The sequence below is a fragment of the Trachypithecus francoisi genome, unplaced genomic scaffold (assembly GCF_009764315.1).
Source record: "Trachypithecus francoisi isolate TF-2019V2 unplaced genomic scaffold, Tfra_2.0 Lachesis_group21, whole genome shotgun sequence".
Classification (NCBI taxonomy): Eukaryota; Metazoa; Chordata; class Mammalia; order Primates; family Cercopithecidae; genus Trachypithecus; species Trachypithecus francoisi.
Genome location: NW_022681467.1, coordinates 24,386,263 through 24,403,801, shown reverse-complemented (window position 1 = coordinate 24,403,801; position 17,539 = coordinate 24,386,263). Strand labels below are relative to the sequence as shown.

Here is a 17,539-nt window from a genome sequence, read left to right as displayed (position 1 = left end):
ATATATAGTAACCCAGACAGTGTGATACTGGCATGAGAATGGACATATAGATCAAAGAAATTGAACTGAGAGTCCAAAAATAAGCCCTTAAAATTATGTTCAATTGATTCTACAAGAGTGTCAAGACAATTCAATGGAGAAAGAATAAGAATAGTCTTTTTAGCAAATGGTGTTGGGACCACTGTATATCCACATGCAAAAGAATGAAGTTGTTATACCTCACTGATCACATGAAAAATTTTAAAAAGGAAAAGAAAAAGAATGAAGTTGGCCTCCTATCTCATGTGATACACAAAAATTCCTCAAAATGCTTTATAGACTTATATGTTAGAGCTAAAACTATAAAATTTTTGGAAGAAAACAGGAGTAAATCTTCATAATCTTGGATTAGACCAAGACTTTTCAGATACAACACCAAAAGCACAAGTAACAAGGGAGAAAATTGGACTTTACCAAAGTTAAAAACTTGTCCTGCAAACAGTACCATCAGGAAAGTGGAAAGATAGCCCATGGAACAGGAGAGAATATTTGCAAATCATGTATTGAATGGATAAAGTACTCTTACCTTGAAAAAAAAATTATATATATATATATATGTCACTCTTACAACTCAACCATTAAAAAAATAATTTAAGAGCACTGGAAAGGCCAAGTGCTTCTCCCACCTTGGCCTCTCAAGGTGCTAGGATTACAGGCATGAGTCACCATGCTTGGCCCATCCTAGCACCTTGAGAGGCTAAGGCGGGAGGAGCACTTGAGGTTAGGAGTTCAAGACCAGCTGGGCAACATAGCAAGACTCCATCTCTACAAAATAAATAAATAAATAATCCAATTTTAAAATGGCAAAGGATGTGAATGAACATCTCCCCAAGGACCATACATAAATGGCCAATAAGCACAGAAAAACATGCTTAACATCATTAAGTCATTAGGAACATGCATGTCAAAACCACAATGAGATGCCACTTCACATCCACTAGATCTACTGTCATCAAAAAGACAGACAATTAGTGTTGGTGAAGATGTGGAGAAATTGAAACACTCATACATTGCTGGTGGGAGTTTGCAATTGCGCAGCCACTTTGGGAAACACTTTGACAGCTTCTCAAAATGTTAAACATGGTGTTACTGTGACCCGGCAATTGCACTCCCAGCTACGTGTCCAAGAGAAATGAAAACAAACACCCACACAAAAACTTTACATGAATATTTATAGAAACATTATTTAAAATAGATAAAAGGTAGAAACAGCCCAAGTACCCATCAATGATAAATAAAGTGTATATCCATCTGATGGAATACTAGTCAGAAATAAAAAGGAATTCAGTACTGATACATGCTACGACATGAACGAACCTTGAAAACATTATGTTAAGTGGAAAAAATTTCACAAAAGACTACATGTTGTATGATTCCCTTTATATGAAATGTCCAGAATAGGCAAATTATGAATTAAATTAGTGGTTGCCTAGGGCTGGGGTTGGGGTGGGGAGGAATGGGAAATGACTCCTGATGGTTACAGAATTTTTTTAGGGGGAGTGACCAAAACGTTCGAAAATTAGATTGTGGTGATGGGTGCACAATTCTGTGAACATACTAAGAAACATTGAATTGCACTCTTAAAATGGGTGAATTGTATGTTATGGAATTGTATCACAATAAAGCTGTTTAAAAAATCAGGTGATCAGAGAAGGCCTCCATGAGAAGGTGGCATTAAATTTTTCGGCAGGGAAATGAAACATTGTCATAGTAAAAATATATTGTGCAGTAGCAGAATTCACATACATTTTAATAATAAAACATGGAGTGTTAAAGAACCTTGGTGTCCACAGCAACACCAAGCGATCACCAAGTGATCTGACCAGGGTCAACAGTATCAGGGTACCTTTTGGGGAGAGTGGTGTGAAGAACACATGCCACAGGTTTCAGGTAGGGAAGGGGAACCATCAGAATTGGATTTTGGAATCATCAGAGTGGAAACAGAACTGGAACGGGATGGATCCTACATTCCCAGGAAGGGAGGGGACATTCTTGATTATCATGCTCAGTGCCTTGCCTGTGGGCCTCTTGTCCCCACTTTACAGAGAGGAAAACTGAAGCTTGCAGGGACAGAGTAATGAAAACAGTAATAAAAGTTCACACGCTGACCTCATGGTGAGGTTGTTTGTATGGTGATCTGATGGGGGAAGAGAGATGAGAGAAGAGGACAGATTCCAGAGCCTAAGGAGGATGCTCAGCAGGACCTGGGGAGGGCTCTGTTGTGAGTGATGAAGGTGAGAGAAGAGTCAAGAACACCCTCAGGCTTCTGGCTTGTACACCTGGGCTCATGGCTGCACCATTGGCTGGGGTGAGGAATGATGCTGGGCAGTTGGTGGGTTTGGTTGGATTTGAGGCACCTGTGGGACACCTAGGGGGTGCTGTCCAGTTCTTCGTATTGTTCTGGAGCTCAAAAGAGAGGTCTGTGCTAGCAGCGGGGAAAGTGGTGTATCAGGGGCCCTAAACTCACATGTCTACAGGAGCCCCACAGATAGAACCTCGTGAGTGAGAATTACAGGGTGAAGATCATGGACAACCAGAGAGTACATTCCCTCTAGGGGGCGCTGCTATTGCTCAACTCTAGACTGATTTAGGGCATGCAGGCTTAGCCCAGGAGGGTTCCTGGCATCACCCAGGAAAGAATTCAAGGATGCGCCAGTGGTATTAGCAACTTTTCTTAAAGGAGCAGTGTGCAGCAACAGCGAAAGTGATGCTCCTTGTGGGCCAGGGCTACCACATAGGCAGTATGCCCAGCATAGCAGCATCCCAGTATGTCAGCATAGGTGACAGAGTGAGATCCTGTCTCAAAAACAGACAGACAAAAAGTACTACAAATATATAGAAACTCAGACAGTGTGGTATTGGCATGAGAATGGACATATAGATCAAAGAAATTGAACTGAGAGTCCAAAAATGAGCCCTTAAAATTATGTTCAATTGATTTCTACAAGGGTGTCAAGACAATTCAGTGGAGAAAGAATGAAAATAGTCTTTTCAGCAAATGGTGTTGGGACCACTGTATATCCACATGCAGAAGAATGAAGTTGTTATACCCTACAGTTTTGTAATCATATTTACACTCAGTTTCCATTACGTGCAAATTAAGGGGCAGATTATGCAGAAATTTTTAGGAAAAGCGTGTTAACTTCCAGGTGATTGCCTTGAAAAGGGGTAGTAAGTTCTGGGTGTTACCATAGCACTGGTGGGCGTGTCTTATAGAGAAGTGCTTTTGCCTCCTCCCTGTTTCCATTAGTCTTTAATCTAGTCCTGAGTTTGAGCCCCAACTCCGGAGTCAAGTCCCGCCTCCTGCCTCAAGACCATTATTGCCATGTGGAGAGTGGTAAGGGAGCATAAATGGAATTTGGAGCTTTACTGCCTGGTTCAAGTCCCAGCTCCCTCACTTAACACATAAGCTGTGTGATTGAGGAGTTACTTTACTTCTCCGTGTCTTGGCTTCCTTGTCTGTTAAATGTAGGTGATAATAATACCTCTGTAGCACCTCCTAGAGAAAAAAAAACACAGCACCAAGTGCTATAGTACACATCGCAAATCTGCAAAAGTGCTAGCTATCATTACTATATGAGGCTTTTGACCCAGCTGTCAGAGAAGCTGGAAATTTGCATTTTTATGTGAAATTTCCTGACCTGAAGTTGTTGGCAACTGATTTAAAATTTTATTTACATAGAGAATCAAACACAAGGCATGTGGCACCGGTGTGTATATGGCTCTTGAACTGCCAGTTTGGCTTCCACGAGCCATGGTAAATTAAAGGAGCAAGGGGGTGCCTGCTGCTAACGTTGTGTGATGCCCTGCAGGGTCCCGGAAAGAGAGGCAGGTGTATAGCAAGGCGGTGAAGAGGTTGTTCAGCCTGAAAGCCTCTGGAAGGAGAACCTGGATCCGCAGGGCTGGGGGGCGCTGTCACTGGCATGATGACCTCCTGGAGCCCGCCACCAAGCCCAGTATCACTGGCAAGTTCAAGCTGCTAGGGCCTCCCATGCTGGGCCACGACCTGAGACTGGCCCTGTGCTTGGCCAACCTCACCTCCCGGGTCCAGCAGGTGAGGGTCAACCTGAGCGGTGCCACCATCCTCTACACCCGCAAGCCGGTGGCAGAGATCCTGCATGAATCCCACGCCGTGAGGCTGGGGCGGCAAGAAGGTAAGTGTACCCTGGCTTGGTGGAATCAGGCCAAGCCACCTCCTTTTTCAGGAGAGTTGTGGAGGTCGGGGGTATTTCCCAGGATCTGCATTCATCCCCAGGAAGAAAGGGGATATTCCTGGGCATTGTGCTCAGTGCCTTGCCTCTTGTCCCCACTGTACAGATGAGAAAACTGAGACTCGGAGGGGCAAAACAATAATAACAGTAATACAAGTCCACATGCATCTGGTGGCAATCTGATGAAGATGTGATTTATAGTTTCTATTTGTTTTAATTAGAATGAATATTTACACACCAAATAAATACATGCTGGGGGTATTTCAGCATGCATGGAATATGCCATGCATTACTTTTCTAACATCCAAAAAAAAAAATTCTGGAGCCCATTTGGCTCCAGATGATCTGTGGGAGAGGGCTGGACTGGTAACAGATGGTTTTCTTTGTTTTGGTTTTCAATTTTTTTTGAGACAGAGTCTTACTCTCTCACCCAGGCTGGAGTGAAGTGGTGTGATCTTAGCTCACTGCAACCTCCACCTCCCAGATTCAAGGGATTCTCTTGCCTCAGCCTCCTGAGTAGCTGGGACTTCAGGCATGCACCACCACACCCAGATAATTTTTGTATTTTTAGTAGAGAAGGGGTTTCGCGATGTTGCCCCGGCTGGACTCAAGTGATCTGTCCGCCTTGGCCTCCCAAAGTACTGGGATGACAGGCTTGAGCCAGGCCAGAGATGTTTATTAAGTGCTTACATGTGCCAAGCCCTGTCCCAAGAATTCTGCATGCGACAGCATAATCCCTCCAGCCACCTTGTGCGTGGTACTAGTGCTAGCTCCATCTTTGAAAGGAGAAGACTCACACCAAGAACGGTGAAACCACGAGTTCAGAGTCACACAGTCAGTGTGCATAGTTGCAGGACCCAAATCCACGCAGTCTGGCATGAGAGACACACTCCTGACCAAGGCCAGGAAGGGGCAAAGCCAGGGTTCAAGGCCAGGGATGTTGACCACAGTGCACATTTACTCAGCTGATGCAATTGCTTGACTGCAGGTTATGGAATGGTCAGAGCCCACACCAAATATGCTCAACACGCCTAATGGTACCTTTGCCTAAAATTTATCCTTAGTATTTCATAGCAGAAGAGAATGGCTTCAGTCTTTTTAAAGGTTTTTGTATTTTTTTAACTGACCTTATTCCAACTGCTTCTTAAAAAATATATCGAGGTCAGGCGCGGTGGCTCACGCCTGTAATCCCAGCACTTTCGGAGGCCAAGGCGGGTGGATCACGAGGTCAGGAGATCGAAACCATCCTGGCTAACACAGTGAAACCTCGTCTCTACTAAAAATACAAAAAATTAGCCGGGCGTGGTGGCACACGCCTGTAGTCCCAGCTACTCAGGAGGCTGAGGCAGGAGACTCACTTGAACCCAGGAGGCTGAGGTTAAAGGATTTTTTTCGTGATCCTTGAACATATAGCACTTCATGAATGATTTATTAAATCTGTCCTCTTTGATTATTCTTGCACTTTTTTCCTAGTCTGTCTGTCTTTTTGCCTGTGTCTCCCTCTCCATCTGTCTCTCCTTCCCTGTCTCTCTCTCTGTCTCTGTCCTTTTGGCTTTTTCGCCTGTCTCTCTATCTCTCCTCTCTCTCTGTCTCTCAGTCTATCTCTGCATCTCTGTCTCTCCTTTGCCTCCCTCTCCTTTCACATACTTTCTGAACTCTAAGGATTCAATTAAACAAAGAAGTTGTTGCTCTGGGCCAGTTTCTGGTAAGTGAAGCTTGTGGATTTTCACAGGGTGTGAAAATGTATGAAGGAGGTGTCACACTTTTTTAGCTTTTTTTGTCATTTATTTTTCACAAAGTCTAAATCACAAAATAACACTTCATCATACAATTTTAATTAACATACACTTCCCTCTGGCTTTTAGCAATTTTTTTCATATTAAAAGTAATACATATTCATAAAAATTTGGAAAGCAAAAGAGAAAAATCACCTATGATTCTGCCACCCACCTACAAACTGTTAATGAATTTTACTTCCAAATTTTTAATGCCTGTTTGCTTTTTGAACAACAGTTCTAGTTAAAGATTGCAAATAGTCATTAATGCCCTGCTCTTTTCATATTACATTGTATTTTAAATATTTTTATGAGCTCCTCGCAAACATCATTTTAATAGATGTTTAAATAAAATTTAATAGATCTTTAAATAAATAATATGGTGACCTATCTTTTCTCTTCTTTTAGGTAGTTATCAGCTTATTGCTATTAAAAATAAAACTAAACTTTTGTTTAATTTATCTACAGAGTGTCAGGCAAGCAAGTAAACATTTTGATGCAAAAAGAAATCATCTTTTTTCCTCTGGATGTTGGACTTTTGTTAGACTATATCACAAAAGTGAAATTCTTGGGCGGGGCACAGTGGCTCATGCCTGTAATCCCAGCATTTTGGGAGGCCGAGGCGGGCGGATCACAAGGTTGGGAGATCAAGACCATCCTGGCTAACACGGTGAAACCCTGTCTCTACTAAAACTACAAAAAAATTAGCTGGGCGTGGTGGCGGGTGCCTGTAGTCCCAGCTACTCGGGAGTCTGAGGCAGGAGAATAGCGTGAACCCGGGAGGAGGAGCTTGCAGTGAGTCGAGATCTCGCCACTGCACTCCAGCCTGGGTGACAGAGCAAGACTCTGTCTAAAAAAAAAAAAAAAAAAAGTGAAACTCTTTGGCCAAATGATAGACTATTAAAATCTATAATTTTTTAAATTATTGGGTTTTTAAGTAGTTTTAGGTTTTCAGAAAGCTTTCAGTGGGAAGTACAGAGAGTTCCCATATCCCTGCCCACCACCACACCTCTCCTTCTGTTATTAACATCTTGCTTTAGTGTGGTACATTTGTTACAATTAATGAGCCGATATTGACACAGTATTATTAACTAAAATTCATAGTTTACATTAGGGTCCACTCTGTGTTGTGCATTCTGTGGCTTTTGACAAACGTATAATGGTATGTATCTAATATTCCACTATCATACAGAATAGTTGCACCCGCTCTCCAATATTCCCATGTTCCACCTATTCATCCCTCCTTCCCTTGCCTGAAGCCCCAGTAACCACTGATTTTTTTAGTGTCTCCACACTTTTGCCTGTTCCATAATGTCATCTAGTTGAAATCATACAGTATAATTAGGCTTTTTCAGACAGGCTTCTTTCACTTAGCAATATGTATTTAAGGATCCCTTATGGTTTTTGTGTCTTGATAGGTCATTTCTTCTTATTGCAAAATAGTATTCCATTATATGGATGTACACAGTTTATCCATTCACCTACTTAAGGACATCTTGGTTGATTCCTAGTTTTGGCAATTATGAATAAAGCTGCTGTAAACATCCTTATGCAGGTTTTTGTGTGGGCTTGAGTTTTTAATTCTTTTTTTTTTTTTTTTTTTTGAGACAGAGTCTCACTCTGTCACCAGGCTAAAGTGCAGTGGCGCAATCTTGGTCACTGCAATCTCTGCCTCCCGGGTTCAAGCCATTCTCCTGCCTCAGCCTCCCGAGTAGCTGGGACTACGGGCACACACCACCACACCTAGCTAATTTTTGTATTTTTAGTAGAGACAAGGTTTCAGCATGTTGGCCAGGATGGTCTTGATCTCCTGACCTTATGATCCACTTGCCTCAGCCTCCCAAGGTGCTGGGATGACAGGCATGAGCCACCGCAGCAGGCCCGAATTTTTAATTCTTTAGATAAATACCAAGGAGCACACTTGCTGGATTTTATGGTAAGAGTATGTTTAGTTTGGTAAGAAACTGACAAACTGTCTTCCCAAGTAGCTGTATCCTTTTGAATTCCTACCAGGGATATATGAGAATTCCTGTTGTTCCCTATTCTATCCAGCAGACGGCGTTGTGTGTTTTGGATTATTGACATTGTAATAGGTGTGTAATAGTGTATCAGAGTTTACTATTCACTGATGACATATGACATTGAGCATCTTTTCATATACTTATTTGACATCTGTATCTCTTCTTTGGTGAGGTGTACAGATCTTTTGCCCATGTTTTAATTGGGTTGTTCATTTTCTCCTTGCTGGTTTTTGAAAGGTCTTTGTGTATTTTGGGTAACAGTCTTTTATCCGATGTCTTTTGCAAATATTTTCTCCCAGTCTGTGTCCTCTCTTCTCAGTCTCTTCACAGTGTTTTTGCAGAGCAAAGATTTTAGTTTTAATAAAGTCCAACTTATCAATTTTTTCTTTCATGGATCATGCCTTTGGTATTGTATCAAAAAAATTATTACCGGCTGGACACGGTGGCTCATGCCTGTAATCCCAGCACTTTGGGAGGCTGAAGCAGGTGGATCATGAGGTCAGGAGGTTGAGACCAGCCTGGCCAACATGGTGAAACCCCATCTCTACTAAAAATACAAAAATTAGCTGGGCATGGTGGTGTGCCTATAATCCCAGCTACTCGGGAGGCTGAGGCAGGAGAATCGCTTGAACCCAGGAGGTGGAGTTTGCAGTGAGCCAAAATCATGTGCACTGCACTCCAACCTGGGCAATAGAGCAAGACTCCATCTCAAAAAAAATTATTACCAATCTCAGGTCATCTAGATTTTTCTCCCATGTTATCTTTAAGAGTTCTGTAGTTTTGCATTTTACATTTAGGTCAATGATTCAGTTTAGTAAATTTTGTAAAGAATGTAAGGCCTTTCTCTAGATTTTCTTTTCCCCGTGTGGATATCCAGTTGCTTCAGCACCATTTGTTGACTATCTTTTCTCCATTGTATTTCCTTTGCTACTTTGTCAAAGATCAACTGACTATATTTGTGCAGGTCTATTTCTGAACTCTCTTCTATTCTATTGATCCACAGACATAACTCAGAGATATTGCGGGTTTGGTTCCAGACCACCACAATAATAGGAATATTGCAATAAAGCAAGTCACACAAATGTTTTCGTTTCCCAGAGCATATAAAAGTTATGTTTATATTATACTGTAGTCTATAAAGTGTGCAATAGCACTATTCCTTTAAAAAAATAGTGTAGACCTTTATTTTAAAATACTTTATGGCTATCAAATGCTAACAATTGGGGCCAGGCACAGGTGGTGCATACCTGTAATCCCAGCACTTTGGGAGGCTGAGGCAGAAGGATCACTTGAGCTCAAGAGCTCAAGACCAGCCTGGGCAACATGGTGAAACCCCATCTCTACAAAAAAAAAGAAAGAAAGAAAACAAAAAAATTAGCCAGGCATGGTGGTATACATCTGTTGTCTCAGCTACTCAGAAGCGAGGCGAGAGGCTCACTTGAGCCCAGGAGGTCAAGGCTGCAGTGAGCTGAGATCCTGCCACTGCACTCCAGCCTGGTTAACAAAGGGGGACTCTTTCTCAAAAAAAAAAAAAAAGCTAACAATCTGAACCTTCACTGAGTTATAATATTTTTGCTGGTGGAAGGTCTTGCCTCAATGTTGATGACTACTAACTGATCAGGGTAGTGGTTGCCAAAGGTTGGGGTGGTTGTGGCAATTTCTTAAAATAAGACAACAATGAAGTTCTTTCTTCCTTTCACGAAGGATTTCTCTGTAGTATGTGATGGTGTTTGACAGCATTTTACTCACAGTAGAACTTCTTTCAAATCTGGAGTCAATCCTCTCAAACCCTGCCACTGCTTTATCAACTAAGTTTATAAAACATTCAAAATCTTTTGTTGCCGTTTCAACAATGTTTAGAGCATCTTCACCAGGAATAGATTCCATCTTTGAAAAACACTTTCTTTGCTCACACATAAGAAGCAACTCTTCGGGCCGGGCGCGGTGGCTCAAGCCTGTAATCCCAGCACTTTGGGAGGCCGAGACGGGCGGATCACGAGGTCAGGAGATCGAGACTATCCTGGCTAAAACGGTGAAACCCCGTCTCTACTAAAAAATACAAAAAACTAGCCGGGCGACGAGGCGGGCGCCTGTAGTCCCAGCTACTCGGGAGGCTGAGACAGGAGAATGGCGTGAACCCGGGAGGCGGAGCTTGCAGTGAGCTGAGAGCCGGCCACTGCACTCCAGCCTGGGCGGCAGAGCAAGACTCCGTCTCAAAAAAAAAAAAAAAAAAGAAGCAACTCTTCAACTGTTCAAGTTTTACCATCAGATGGAGCAATTTAGTCACATCTTTAGGCTGCACTCTAATTCTCTTGCTATTTCCACCACATCATCAGTGACTTCCTGCACTGAAATCCTGAATCCCTCAAAGTCATCCATAAGAGTTGGAATCAACTTCTTTCCAACTCCTATTAATGTTGATATTTTTACCTTCTTCCATGAATCATGAATATACTTAATGGTGTCTAGAATGGTGAATCTTTTCCAGAAGGTTTTCAATTGAATTTACCCAGAGCCATTAGAGGAATCACTATCTATGGCAGCTATGGCTTTATGAAATGTATTTCTTAAATAAAAAGACTTGAAAGTTAAAATTACTCCTTGATTCATGGTCTGCAGAATGGATGTTATGTTAACAGACATGAAAATAACATTAATCTCATTGTACACCTCCATCAGAATTCTTGAGTGACTAGGTGCATTGTCAATGAGCAGTAATGCTTTGACAAGAATCTTCTTTTCTGATCAGTAGGTCTCAACAGTTGGTCTAAAATATTCAGTAAACCATGCTATAAACAGATGTGCTATCATCCTGGTTTCGTTGTTCCTTTATGGACCACAGGTAAAGTAGATTTAGCATAATTCTTAAGGGCCCCAGGATTTAGAAATGGTAAATGAGCGTTGGCTTCATCTTAAAGTCACCAGCTGCATTAGCTCTTTAATGCACAGAGTCAGCCTGTCCTTTGAAGCTTTGAAACCAGGCATTGACTTCTGTCTAGCTGTGAAAGTCCTAGATGGCATCTTCTTCCAATATAAAATTATTTTTTCTACATTGAAAATCTGTTGTTTTATGTAGCTGTCTTCACCAACGATCTTAGCTAGAGTCTGGATAACTTGCTGTGGCTTCTACATCAGCACTTGTTGCTTCAGCTTGCACTTTTATGTTATAGAGATGACTTCTTTCCTTAAACCTTATGAACCAATCTGTGCTAGCTTCAAACTTGTCTTCTGTGAAATCTCTCAATCCTTATAGAATTGAAGAGAATTAGGGCCTTGCTCTGGATTAGGCTTTGGCTTAATGGAATGTTATGGCTGGTGTGATCTTATATGGAGATCACTAAAACTTTGTCCGTATTAGCAATAAGGCTATTTTGCTTTCTTATAATTCCTAAGTCACTTTTAGTTTCCTTCAAGAGTAGCACTTTTAATTTCCTTCAAGAACTTTCCCTTGCATTCAAAACCTTGCTGTTTGGCACAAGAGGCCTAGCTTTTGGCTCATCTTGGCTTTCTGAAATGTGCCTTCCTCACTAAGCTTAATCATTTCTAGTTTTTGATTTAAAGTGAAAGACATGTAACTCTCATTAACTTGAACACCTAGAGGCCATTGTAGGTTTATTAATTGGCCTAATTTAAATATTGTTGTGTATCTGGGAATAGGGAGGCCCGAGGAAAGGGAGAGAGATGGGGAAATGGCCAGTGAGTGGAGCAGTCAGAACTCACACAACATTTATCAATTAAGTTCAACATCTTATAGGGCATGGTTTGTGGTGCCAGCAAAGAGTTACAATAGTAGCATCAAAGATCACTGATCAAGGGCTGGGCACAGGGGCTCATATATGTAATCCCAATCCCAATCACTTTTGGAGGTCAAAGTGAGAGAATTGCTTGAACCTAGGAGTTTGAGACCAGCTTGGGCAACACAGCAAAACCCCATCTCTACAAAAATTAAAATAAAAAATATCTGATGGGTGTGGTGGCATGCTCCCATAGTCTTAGCTACTTGAAGGCTGAGGCAGGAGGATTGCTTGAGCCCAGGAGTTGGAGGTTTGCAGTGAGCTATGATCAAACCACTGCACCTACAGCCTGGGTGACAGAGCAAGACCTTGTCTTAAAGAGAAAAAAAAAAAAAGATCACTGATCATAGAAGCAAACACATGCTCTTGGAAAAATGGCTCTTATAGACTTGCCTGACTCAGGGTTGCCACAAACCTTCAATTTGTAAAAAATGCAATATCTGCAAAGTACAATAAAATGAAGCACAGTAAAATAAGGTATGCCTGTCTTTGTCCATTCTTTCACTAATACCACACTGTCTTGATTACTGTACCTTTATAGTAAATCTTGAAGTCAGGTAGTGCCAGTCCTCTAACTTTGTTCCTCTCCTTCAATATTTTACAATTGTACAATTGTGTTGACTACTGTGGATCTTTTGCCTCTTGACATAAACTTTTTTTATGTCATGGATCTTTAAAAAAATCTTAATTGATATATCATAGTAGTACATATTTTGTGGGTACACATGATATTTTCATACATGTATAGAATGCGTAACAATCAAATCAGGGTAACTGGAATATCCATCACCTTATACATTTATCTGTATCTTTTGTGTTGGAAACATTACAGTTTATTCTAGCTATTTAGAAATATACCACAAATCACAGTTAACTATAATTTCCCTACTGTATTATGAAATATTAGAACTTATCCTTTCTAACTATCTTGTACCCATTATCCAACTTCTCTTCATTCCTGTCTCCCACCCACACATAAAGTTTGGAATCAGTTTGTCAATATCCACAAAATAACTTCTTCAGATTGCTTTGAATCTATAGATCAAGTTAGGAAAAATTGACATTTTGACAATATTGAGCCTTTCTATCCATGAACATGGAATATCTCTTCATTTATTTAGTTCTTTCATCAGAGTTTTACAGTTCTTCTTGTGTAGATCTTATACATATTTTGTTAAATTAATGCCTACGTTTTCCATTTTTGGTGGTGCTAACATAAATGGTATTATCTTTTTAATTTTAATTTCTAGTTGTTCATTGCTGGTATATAGGAAAGTGATTGACTTCTGTATATTAGTAATCTTATACCCTGTAACCTTGCTATAACCACTCATTAGTTCCAGGATTTTTTTGTGTGTTGTGGTTGACAATTCTTTTGGATTTTCTACATAGACAATTATATCATTTGTGAACAAAGACTGTTTTATTTCTTCCTTCCCAATCGGTATACATTTTATTTCCTTGTTTTACCTTATTGCATTAGCTAGGACTCCCAATATGATGTTGACAAGGAATAGTAAGAGGGGACATCCTTGCCTTGTTCCTAATCATCATGGGAAAGCTTGCAGTTTCTCACCATTAAGGATAATATTTGCTGCCGGGCGCGGTGGCTCAAGCCTGTAATCCCAGCACTTTGGGAGGCCGAGACGGGCGGATCACGAGGTCAGGAGATCGAGACCATCCTGGCTAACACAGTGAAACCCCGTCTCTACTAAAAAATACAAAAAACTAGCCGGGCGAGATGGCGGGCACCTGTAGTCCCAGCTACTTGGGAGGCTGAGGCAGGAGAATGGCGTAAGCCCAGGAGGCGGAGCTTGCAGTGAGCTGAGATCCGGCCACTGCACTCCAGCCTGAGCGACAGAGCGAGACTCCGTCTCAAAAAAAAAAAAAAAAAAAAGGATAATGTTTGCTGTAGGTTTTTTGTAGATATTCTTTATCAAGTTGAGTAAATTCCTCCTCTATTCCTAGTTTGCTAAGAGCTTTATCAGGAATGGGTGTTGGATTTTATCAAATTCTTTTTCTGCATCTATTGATATGATCATGTTATTTTTTTCCTGTTGATTTGATGGACTATATTAATTGAACTTTAATATTGACCCAGCCTTACATGCCTAGAGTAAATCCCACTTGATCATGGCATGTAATTTTTTACACATTGTTGATTCAATTTACCAATATTTTGTTGAGAATTTTTACATCTATGTTCATATTGGTCTGTAGTTTTCTTTTCTGCAATGTCTTTGACTGGTTTTTGGCATTAAGGTAATGCTGGCCTCATAGAATGAATTAGGAAGTATTTCTCTGCTTCCATTTTCTGGAAGAGATTGTAGAGAATTGCTATAATTTTTTATTCTTAAATACTTGGTATGTTTCACCAGTGAACCCATCTGGGCTTAATGCATTCTAGTTTGGAAGGTTATTAAGTCCTGATTCAATTTTTTAATAGATATAGGCCTATTCAGGTTGTCTTTTTCTTCTTATGTGAATTTTAGCCGATTTTTTCTTTCAGGAACTGGTCCCTTTCATCTAGGTTATCAAACCTGTGGGCATAAAGTTGTTCATAATATTCCTTTACTATCTGTTTTTTTCCTAACTCCCCAAACTTGTTACCTTTACTATCTTTTTAGTGTTCATGGGATCTGGAGAGATGTCCTCTCTTGCCTTTATCATATTAATAACTTGTGCCTTCTCTCTTTTTTTTCTAAGTTAGCCTTGCTATAAGCTTATTGACTTTATTGATCTTTTCAAAGAACCAGCTTTTGATTTTGCTGATTTTCTCTATTGATCTCTGATTTTCAATTTTACTGATTTCTGCTCTAATTTTTATTATTTTTTTCTTCTGCTTAAGATGAGTTTAACACGTTCTCCTTTTTACAGTTTCCTAAAGCAGAAATTTAGATTATTGGTTTTAGATCTTTCTTCTTTTCTATCATATGTATTTAATACTATAAACTTCTCTCTAAGCACTGCTTTTGCTGCGTCCTACAAATGTGTGTGTTGGGGGAGGGGTGTTTGTTTTGTTTTGCTTTTCAGACAGTCTCATTCTGTCACCCAGGCTGGGGTGCAGTGGCACAATCATGGCTCACTGTAGCCTCAACTTCCCGGGCTCAGGTGATTCTCCCTCCTCAGCCTCCCAAGTAACTGGGACTACAGGCATGCGCCCAGAAATTTTGATAAGTTGTAGTTTCATTTTCATTTACTTCAAAATACTTTTAAATTTCTCTTGAGACTTCTTCTGTGTCCCATGTGTTCTTCTAGAAGTGTGTTGTTTAATCTCTAGTTATTTTAGATTTTTCAGCTCTGTCGTTGATTTCCAGTTTGATTTCATTGTGTTCTGGGGGCATATATTGCGTAATTTCTATTATTTTAAACTTGTTAATGTGTCATTTATGCCACAGAATGTGATCCATTTTTGTGAATGCTCCATGTGAGATTGAGAAGAATGTGTATCCTGCTGTTGTCGGATGCAATATTCTACAAATGTCAGTTATGTCCAGCTGAGTGACGGTGCTATTGAGAACCATTGTTCTAGGGAAAGGAGTCTCAGCTTTTATTAGATTGTTAGTGGAGTCTGTGAGTCAAAGGACTTCAAGAAGCCCTGATCCAAACATTTTAAAGGGCAGCTTTTCTCCTCCTTTCTCCCAGGGTCTGAGCTGATGCCCAGAGTTCTGCTCATGTGTATCATATGGTGGCATATGGTGGTTCTTCATGCTGGACACTGAGAATTTACATTTTTAACAAGTTACCAGGTGACGCTGATGCTGCTGGTCCCAGGACCACACTTGGAGAACCATGGTCTATCACCATGCAAGGAGTAAATGATATAATGTATATAAAGTATTTGGCATCATTCCTACTACCTGATGAACATTCAATTTATGATGTTTATGATCAGTGTTTTTGATATTGTTTGATATTGTTATCAATAATATTATCAATAAAATAATAAATCCATAAAATAAAAATAATAATACCTGCTCATGGAATTGTTGTAAGGTTTAAACAAGTCAGTCTGCGAAAGCACTTCCAAGTGCAGTACACTTTATTCCCTTAGTAAAAGTTAGCTTTTATATTTATATAAAAATATATTTTATTTATTTTTATATAATAATAATATATTTATAATAATAATTTATAATATTTTATATTTATAATAATAATTTATAATATTTTATATTTATAATAATTATTGTTATTGTTATTGTTATTTTGAGACAGAGTCTTGCTCTGTCGCTCAGGTTGGAGCTCAGTCTCAGCTCACTGCAACCTCCGCCTCCTGGGTTCAAGAAATTCTCCTGCCTCAGTCTCCCAAGTAGATGGGATTACAGGCACACAACACCACGCCCTGCTAATTTTGTAATTTTTTTTCAGTAGAGACAGGGTTTCTCCATGTTGGTCAGACTGGACTCGGACTCCTGACCTCAGGTGATCCACCCACCTTCGCCTCCCAAAGTGCTGGGATTACAGGTGTGAGTCACTGCACTGGCCTATAATTATTACTTATTACTGTTATTATAATAAAGTTCTTCCAGTAATGACCTACCGAACTAAGGGAGCCCATAAAAAAAAAAATCATGCTTTAACACATGAATCGGCCTACTGGCATTCAGGAGAATCTATGATACGCAAAGCCCTGGGGTAGCAGAGCGCATGAACCATGTTGAGCCCTTTAAGGACCTTTTCCATGAGTTAAAAACTCAGACGCCTTCAGAGTCAGGAAGAAAACAGAAATAAAGGAAGCAGTGGGAGTAGAACAATAGGGAATGAGGGGGCCTGAGAGCAAACCAGAAAGAGCACATTGAACCTAAAAGAAAGAATACATAGTAGTCAGGAAAAAAAAAAAAAAAAACACCTATAACTCCAGCACTTTAGGAGGCCAAGGTGAGCGGATCATGAGGTCAAGAGATTGAGACCATCCTGGCAAACGTGATGAAGCTCCATCTCTACTAAGAATACAAAAATTAGCTGGGTGTGGTGGCATGTGCCTGTAGTCTCAGCTACTCAGGAGGCTGAGGCAGGAGAATCGTTTGAACTCAGGAGGTGGAGGTTGCAGTGAACCGAGATCATGCCACCACTGCGCTCCAGCCTCGCAACAGAGTAAGACTCCGTCTTCAAAAAAAAAAGACTGAGGTTTGTGGTGATCCATGCTTACAAGAACAGAACACCTAGGCAGGATGTTTGTGACTGGTGAGAGGCAGATAGACATGGCCAGGACCACAGGAGCTCAGAGAGCATGAGAGCACTGGCTGGAGGCGTCAGTGAAGACTTCCCTCAGTTGGTGGGGCTGACCGGGACTGGGCCTTCATGGAGGGGGGCATTTGGAAAAGTTGTAGGGAAATTGGCCTCACAGGATTGGAAGATTGAGGCAGGCCTTTGGTCTTCCTCTTCTCTACACCTAGCACATAATAGGTGCTCAATAAACAGTGAAGGAGGGGATGAATGGTTGATGGGCTGAGAGATTTCCATCTGGAATAAGTAGGGAAAGTTTGGAAACATCTCTGGGGGCTCTTGGAGAAATAGTCTGGTATTGTGGTAGCTCCCTGACCTGAATTTGACTCCCACCTCATCCTAATTTCTTGGTTTACTCCCTATATGAGTTTGGACAAGAAAATACCCGCTCTGGGCCTTAGGTTTCTTCATCTGAGAACTGAGGAGAATAAAGCCTGTCACAGAATGGTTGCAAGGACCAGAGAGAAAGG

At 40.7% G+C, this 17,539-nt stretch overlaps 1 protein-coding gene across 1 annotated transcript in view; it reads left to right on the top strand.

The window, feature by feature from the left end:
- Window positions 1–17,539, top strand: part of TGM6 (transglutaminase 6) — a 55,793-nt gene that overhangs the window by 35,320 nt on the left and 2,934 nt on the right. Inside the window, exon 10 of the mRNA XM_033185908.1 lies at window positions 3,852–4,193. Coding sequence (XP_033041799.1) covers window positions 3,852–4,193 — 342 coding nt within the window. The remainder of the gene's footprint in view (window positions 1–3,851; window positions 4,194–17,539) is intronic.